The sequence below is a fragment of the Urocitellus parryii genome, chromosome 5, assembly GCF_045843805.1.
Source record: "Urocitellus parryii isolate mUroPar1 chromosome 5, mUroPar1.hap1, whole genome shotgun sequence".
NCBI lineage: Eukaryota > Metazoa > Chordata > Mammalia > Rodentia > Sciuridae > Urocitellus > Urocitellus parryii.
In genome coordinates this window covers 6,968,559-6,977,429 of record NC_135535.1, presented here as the reverse complement: position 1 = coordinate 6,977,429, position 8,871 = coordinate 6,968,559, and the positions used below count along the sequence as shown (strand labels likewise).

The following is an 8,871-nucleotide window of genomic DNA, read 5'->3' as shown; positions in this document are numbered from 1 at the left end:
CCTATATATACTATGTTTTCCCTATATATACATACATACACACACACACATACATATATATACCCACACATACATATATATACACACACACATACATACACACACACACACACACACACACACACATATATATATATATATAATTTGTAGTAAAAATCATATAAAATGTGCCCTCTTAAGTGTTTTAAGTTTACAGTTCAATAGTGTTTACTGTATCCACATTGTTGTGTAACAAATTTCTAGAACCTTTTCATTTTACAAACTGAAACTTGGTACTTATTCAGTGACTCCCCATTCACCTCTCCCTCCAGGCCCTGGAAACCATCATTCTACTTATCTTTTTGTATGAGTTTGAGTATTTTAGATACCTTATAAAAATGCAATCATGTAACTAGCTTATTCCATTTATGATAATGTCCTCCAAGCTCATCAATATTATTATATGTGGCATTATTTCCTTTTCTATAAAGGCCTAATAATGTTCTGTTGACCCTTGGTGGATGTCTGAAAGTGCGGATAGTACCAACCCTGTGTATACTATGTTTTTCCTATTCATACATTTTTATAATTTCTAAATTAAACTTTAGAAATTAGGCATAGTAATAAATTAAAAATAATAACCAACTATAGAAGAGAAAAATTATAACAATATCCTGTATATAATTATTTAAAACTTATAAAATGTTTATTTTAAGAATTTTCCATTTAATATTTTTGGATCACCATTGACTGTAAGTAACTGAAACTGTAAAAAGTGAAATCATAGATGGGGGTACTGGGCATATATACCACATTTTCTTCAGGCAGTCCTCCACGAGTGGCATTTGGATTGTTTCCATCTCTTGACTATTGTAATGCTGTAATAACATAAGTGAAAGATCTCTTTTTTAAAATGTATTTTTATTTGACACAATGCCTTTATTTTATTTATTTTTATGTGGTGTTGAGGATCAAACCCAGCGCCTCACACTTGCTAGACAAGCGCTCTACTACTGAGCCACAACCCCAGCCCCAAGATCTCTTTTTTTAAACCAACTTGTTGAGATATAATTCACATACCATACAGTTCACCCATTTAATATGTACAATTCATTGGTTTTTAGGATATGGAAAGATATGTGCAACCATTAATTCTAGAACATTTCCTCCACCTCAGAAAGAAGCCTACTTTAGTCTATTTTGTCTGTCATTGCTCATCCCGATCCTCCCCACCCAGCTCAGAGCAACCACTAATTTGCTCTCTCTAAAAATTTCTCTGAGACTTTCCTATAAATGAAATAATATATGACCTTTTGTGGCTGGCTTTTTTTCACTTAACACAATGGGTTTTTCTTTGTTAGTTTAGGAGATGGTGTTTCACTGTGTAGCCCAGGCTGGCTCAAACTCCTGGGCTCAAGGGGACCCTCGGCCTCAGCCTCAGGGTAGCTGGATATAGGTGTGTGCTATCATGTTTTGGTGGCATCATGCATCCATGAGGTCACATACATGTATTATTGTTTCTCTTCTTTTTGTCCCTGAATAATATCCCATTGTATGGATACAACACAGTTTTTCTTCTTGGTCTGGGAGAAGAAACCCAGCCCACACACATGCCAGGCAAGCTCTCTACCATTAAGCTATACTCCTAATCCTTACATTTAAAATAATCCATTCATCAGTTGGTGAATATTTGTTTCCCACCTTTTGAATATTTCTGAATAATGCTACTTAAGATTCACAGTACATATGTTTTCTTTTTTTTTTTTTCTGTTTTGTTACTGGGATTGAACCTTGAGACACTCTACTGAGAGCATCCCCAGCCCTTTTAAATTTTGATACAGGGTTTCACTGAGTTTCCCAGGCTGATCTCAAATTTGTAATCTTCCTGTTGCAGCCTCTCCAGTTGCTGAGATTATAGGCATGCGCCGCCAAGCCTGGACTCTTTTCATTTCTTTAGCAATGGAATCGCTGAGACGAGTGTTTAATTATTTATCATTTGAGGAGCTGCCAGACCATTTTCCACAGCAGCTGCCCCATTTCAAATTCCTAGCAGCAGTCTATGATAGTTCAAATTTCTCCAATTTTCTCCAACACTTACTTTTTAAATTCTAGCGACCTTTTTGTGTGTGCAGTGGTATCTCATTGTGGGTTCTATTTGCCTTTCCCTAATGGCTAGTGATGTTGAATTTTCTGAGTTGAACATTGTCCATTTACATGTCTTCCTTTGAGGAAGATCCATTCAGACCTTTGCTTTTTTTTTTTTTTCCCCCCCAGTGCACAGATTGGACCCAGGGCCTTATGCATGATCAGCAAGCACTTTTACCACTGAGCTACACCCCAGCCCCTGATCATTTTTAATAGGGTTATTTGCCTTTTATTATTGAGTTGTGAGTTTTTAATGTATTTTAGATAAAAGTCCCTTAACAGATATATGAATTGTAGACATTTTCTCCCATTTTGAGGATTGTTTTTCCATTCTTTCTCTCTCTAGGCATTTACAGTTATAAATTTTCCTCTAATCACTGCTTTAGCTACATCCATGTTCTGATACATTATTTTAGTATGTTATATACTCACTTGTATACATCTTCAAATTTATATGATTTCTAATTTCCCTTACATTTTTGCTTTGATTCATTGGTTATCTGGGAGTGTTGTTCAATTTCTACATATTTGTGAATTCCTAAAATGTCTTTGTTATTGATCTCTACTTTCATGCCATTGTGGTGAAAGAACACGTTTGTATAATTTCAGGCTTTTAAAATGTATTGATTCTTATTTTATGATTTAACATATGGTCTGTCATGGAGAATGTTTGCACTTGAGAAGTTACTGTATTCTCCTGTTTTTGGGTGAAATGTTTTGTAGGTGTCTGCTAGGGATAGTTGATTTATAGTGTTAAATCTTCTCTTGCTGAACTTCTGTCTAGTTCTAGGCATTATTGAAAGCAGCATGGCCTTGAACAATTATTGTGGTTTTGTGGAAGTATTTAAATTTATTTTAACTGATACATAAAAACTTAAAAATTGAATGTATTTGTGAGATACCGCATAATGTTTTTTTTTGCATATCATGGGTCACTTTTATTAAAAGCATCATTACTACAGTTGGCAGCAATTTACATTTTATCTTACATATAGCAGTTTTCAAAGGAAAAATAAAAGGACATCACAACAAAGAAAAACAATACATTTACAAAGTCATGTCTGTTAACTTCAAGGCTAGTTTAGAGCTGAGGTAATGCTGTTTTAGCTTTGTGGCTAAAGTAACAAAGTCCTTTAATTTAAAAAAGGTACCTGATTCTCACTTCTCTCACTCTTTATTCATTTTTCTATTTATTTTGTTTATACCAGTACATTACAAGACCACGAGACAATGGAACTGTAGTTCTGTCTGGCAAGAACCCTCCCAGTAGGTTAATTTTCCCCGCATAATGTTTTGATACATGTATACATTGTATAATGTTTAAATCAAATTAAATATATGTCTTCAAAACATTCAAATTCCTTTTTCTGGCTCTGTGAAGTGCAAATTATCTCTAGTCATACTACTGTGCAATAGCACACCAGAACTTTTTAAAAATTATTTTTATTTTTTTAAAATCTTTTTTTAGTTGTAGGTAGACACAATACCTTTATTTTATTTATTTTTATTTTTATGTGGTGCTGAGGATCAAACCCAGTGCCTCACACATGCTAGGCAAGTACTCTACCACTGAGCTACAACTTCGGCCCATACCAGAATTTCTTACTCCTTCCTAACTATAACTTAGTACTCATTGATCAACCTCTTCTGACTTTTCAGCCCCCTACTCTCCCCAGTCCCTGGTAACCACCATTTTACTCTCAACTTCTGTAGATCAGCATTTTTGTATTCCACAGATAAGTGAGACTATGACGTTCTTGTCTTTCTGTGGCTTATTTCATTTAATATAATGGCCTCAATTCCATGCATGTCACAAATGACAGAATTTCCTTTTCTTTTCCTTTATCCATTTATCAGTTGATGGACACTTGTTTCTATTTCTTAGCTAAATGAACAGCATTTCAATGAACATGGGAGTGCTAATGTCTCTTCAACATATTGATCTCATTTCCTTTGGATAAATACAGAGTAGTGGGATTGATGAATCATATGATAGTTCTATTTTTAACTTTTTGAGCAATATCCATACTGATTTCCCTAATAGCTGTGCTAATTTATATTCTCACCAACAGTGTACAAGTTTCCCTTTTCCACATTTCTTCCAACACTTTTTCTTTTTGAAAAGCTGTCATTCTTACTGGAGTGAGATGATATGTCATTGTGATTTCAATTTGCAATTTTCGGATTAGGGATGTTGATTATGTCTTCTTTTGAGAAATGTCTATTGCCCACTTTTTAATTGGGTTATTTGGTTCTTTACTATTAAGTTTTTTGAGTTTCTTATATATTCTGGACATTAACCCCTTGTTAGATGTACAGTTTGGAAATATTTTCTACCATCCTACAGATTGTCTCTTCACTTTGCTGTGCAGAAGATTTTAGTTTGATGTAATCCCATTTATCTACATAAATATGCCATGTATATTTGTATATATATGTGTGTGTGTGTATATATATTTTTTACTATTATTTTTGCTTTCATGTCTCTGCTTTTTGGGGGCTTCTCAAAAAAATCCTTGCCCATTGCAATGTCCCAAAGCATGTGCCCTGTTTTCTTCTTGTAGTTTCACAGTTTTTTGTTTTTTGGTTTTTTTGTACAGGGAATTGAAGCCAGGGGCACTTTACCACTGAGCTGCATCCCAGTCCTTTTTATTTTTTTTGAGACAGGGGCTCACTAAGTTGCATTGGGTCTTGATAAATTGCTGAGGCTAGACTGGAACTTATGATCCTCCTGTCTCAACCTCCTGAACTGCTGGGATTACAGGTGTATGGCACCATACCCAGTTTACATATAAATTTTTAATCCATTTTGAGTTTTGTAACTGGTTAGGGGTCTTTTCGTTCTTCTGCATGTGGATATCCAGTTTCCCCAGTATCATTGGTTGAAGTTTGTGTTCTTAGCACACTTATCAGAAATCAGTTGGTTGCAGGTATGTGGATTTACTTCTTGGCTCTCTATTCTCTTCTACAATTATTATTTTTTTTATGTTGGAAAAAAAAGTATATTTAGAATTAGACAGCTGGACTTTGTTTAGATGATCCCAATTTTGTTGGCAACGTCCAAAGCATCATAATCAGGAGCCAGTCGAACATATGCCTTTTTCTCTCCATCAGGCCTGATCAGGGTGTTAACCTTGGCCACATCGATGTCATAGAGCTTCTTTACAGCTTGTTTGATCTGGTGTTTGTTTGCCTTGACATCCACAATAAACACAAGTGTGTTGTTGTCTTCAATCTTCTTCATGGCTGACTCAGTGGTCAGAGGGAATTTGATGATGGCATAGTGGTCAAGCTTGTTTCTCCTGGGGGCGCTCTTCCGAGGATATTTGGGCTGCCTCCGGAGCCTCAATGTCTTGGGTCGCCGGAAGGTAGGTGACGTGCGGATCTTCTTCTTTTTATGACTGTGGACACCCTTCAACACTGCTTTCTTGGCTTTCAAAGCTTTTGCTTTGGCTTCAGCTTTGGGAGGGGCAGGAGCTTCCTTCTTAGCTTTCGGCGCCATCTTGGTGAAAAGGGTCTCTCTTCTACAATTATTATTGTTGAATTATTCATTTCTCTCTTCAGTTCTCTCAGGTTTTGTTTACATATCTTTGGGTTATTTTGTTAAGTACATCCACATTTATAATCATTCTGTCTTTTTGATGGATTTACCTTTTTAACTTTACAGATTTTTTTTTTTTTTTGTACTAGGGATTGAACTTAGGGGCACTCAACTACTGAGCCACATTCCCAGCCCTTTTTGGATTTTATGTAGAGGCAGGGTCTCACTAAGTTGCTTAGTGCCTCGCTTTTGCTAAGGCTGGCTTTGAACTTGCAATATATACATATATACACATACATATGTATATATTTAGTTGTTGATGGACCTTTATTTTATTTAATATGTGGTGCTAAGAATCAAACCCAGTGCCTCTACCCCTGAGCCACAACCCCAGCCTCTGGCACGTTTTGTATACAACTTTTGTCTTAAAGTCCTTTTCTGACATTAATGTAGTCCTTTCTAGTTTCTTTTGGTTATTATATTTATTGTAATTTTTCCATTCTTTGAAGTTTCAATCTCTTTCATTTGACTCGAAAGCATGTCTCTTTAGAAGACTGTATATTTGTTTTTTTAAATGATTTTTAATTTGTTCTTTTTAGTTGTACATGACAAAAAAAAAGTATACATACATGGAGTACAACTTCCTGTTTTTCTGTTATACATGATGTGGAATTACATTGCTTGTGTACTCATACCCAAACATAAGAAAGTAATATCTGATTCATTCTGCTATCTTTCCTATTCCCATTCCCCCTTCCTTCTCTTCATTCTCCTTTGTCTGATCCAAAGTACTTCTAGGCTTCCCTACCCTTCACCCTTTAGCATCCACATATCAGAGAGAATTTCTGGCCTTTGGTTTTTTGGGGACTGGCTTATTTCACTTAGCCTGGTAGTCTCCAGTTCCATCTGTTTATTGGCAAATGCCATAATTTCATTTCTTTTTATGGCTAAGTAATATTCCATTGTATATTATTATACCATGTTTCCTTTATCCATTCATCTGTTGAAGGACACCTAAGCTTGTTTCATAGTTTAGCTGTTATAATTGAGCTGCTTTAAACATGGATGTGACAGCATCACTATAGTATGCTGATTTTTAAGTCCTTTGGATATATACCAAGGAGTGGGATAACTGGGTCAAATGGTGGTTCCATTCCATATTTTCTTAGGAATTTTGATACTACTTTCCAGAGCAGTGTATATTCCCACCAGCAATGTATGAGTGAACCTTTCCCCCACATCCTTGCCAACATTTATTGTTACTTACATGTTTGATAATTGCCATTCTGACTGAAGTGAGATGAAATCTCAATGTAGTTTTAATTTCATGTAATGTTTTTGACTGATCATATTTAGAAGACTATTTTTGGATTGTGTGTGTGAGAGAAAATGCTTTAAATATAGTCTTTTAATCTGTTTAATGTATTTACATGTAATTGTAGATAAGGCAGGATTTATCTCTGCCATTTGGCATTTCCTTTAGTTATCTTATTTCCTGTATTTCTGCCTTTTTTATTATTTATTATAACATCTTATTTTGTACTATTTTAATCTATCAGTTTTTCTTTTCAGTGCTGGGAAGTGGTAGAGTATCAGGGGTACTCTACCACTGAGCTGTATCCCCAGCCTTTTTTATTTTCTGAGACAGGGGCTTGCTAAGTTGCCCAGGCTGGTCTTGAACCTAATCCTCCTGCTTCAGCCTCCAGTCAGTTGGGCTATAGGACCTCCTCACCCAGCTTTCATTTTTAAAAAACTATGCTTTTCAGGGAATTACCACTGATGGCTAGTTTATAACAGTCTAGTTCATATTAATAACAATTTATGTCAATTGAACACAAAAACTTTGCTTCTAGATAGCTCTGTTCTCCATTTTGCTGATATTGTTACAAATTACATCTGTATACATTGTTTGTCCATTTTAGATTTATAATTATTGCATTGTAAAGTTGTCTTTTAAATCAGGGACCAAAAGGGAGTTACAAACAAAAAATACATTTATGTTGTTTTTCAATGTTTGTTTTTACTGGTGCTCTTTATTTCTTCATATGGATTACTATCCAGGGTTCTTTTATTTCAGCCTGAAGAACTCCATTCAGTGCTTCATGCAAGACAGGTCAGTTATAGGTGAACTGTCTTCATTTTATTTTACCTGGGAACATCTTCATATTTCCTTCATTTTTGGAAGTTTGGACAAATATGGAATTTCTCATTGACAGTCATTTTCTATTGAATATATCAACCTTCCAGCTTCTGTAGTTTCTGGTAGCTTGCTGAGCCTCCCTTGTCATTTCTGCCTTGCTTTCAGAATTCTTTCTCTTTTTATGATGTGTCTAGGTATGGACCTTTTTTTCCCCTTTCTTTCTTTTTTTTTTTTTTTTTAGTTGTAGATGGACGCAATATCTTTATTTATTTATGTGGTGCTGAAGATTGAACCCAGGGCCTCACGCACTCGAGGCAAGCGCTCAACCACTGAGGTACAACCCAAGCCCCTAGGTATGGAACTTTTTAAGTTTATCCTATTTTGAGTTTGTTAAACTTCTTGGAAATACAGATTAGTATTTTCATCAAATATAGGAACTCTTAACTCCTACAATTCTTCAGATATTCTGCCCCTTTCCTCTTTTTATTTTTTAAAAATTTTGTAGTTGTAGATGAACAGCATGTCTTTTTTTTGTTTTTTGATGTGGTGCTAAGGATGGAACCCAGTGCCTCACATGTCGCAGGCAAGTGCTCTGCCACTCAGCTACAACCCCAGCCCCTCCCTCTTTTTTATGTGTATGTTAGTACACTTGATGGTATCCCAAAGGACACTGAGGCTTTGTTCATTAATCATTAGTATTTCTATTCCTTGTATTAATTTCAACATACTATTTTCAAACTTGCTGATTCTTTTACTCTGTACTCGAATCTGTTATTGAATCTCGGTAGTGAATTTTTCATCTCAGATACTATATTTTCCAGCCTGAGAATTCATACTTGGTTCTTTTTTATAATTTCTATATCTTCCTTCTATTTTTTGAAATGTTTTATTCTTTGCTTTAATTCGTCAGACATAATTTCCCTTGGCTCTTGGAACATATTTAAAATAATTGTTAAAATCTAGTACTAAAGAAAGTTAAAATGCCATGAAGCTTTCTGTTATTATTGAAACTCAGCTGGGCTGTTAGAAGTCTTTGAATAATTTCCATAATTCTGTAAGATGATTC

General features: G+C 35.1%; 1 protein-coding gene across 1 annotated transcript; it reads right to left on the bottom strand.

Annotated features, from left to right (window-relative positions):
- Nucleotides 1-5,120: 5,120 nt before the first annotated feature.
- On the bottom strand, nucleotides 5,121-5,643 carry LOC144254965 (large ribosomal subunit protein uL23). The gene has a single exon (XM_077799013.1). The coding sequence runs from the start codon at nucleotides 5,624-5,626 to the stop codon at nucleotides 5,156-5,158; it is 471 nt and encodes a 156-aa protein (XP_077655139.1). The 5' UTR covers nucleotides 5,627-5,643; the 3' UTR covers nucleotides 5,121-5,155.
- Between the last annotated feature and the right edge of the window lie 3,228 nt (nucleotides 5,644-8,871).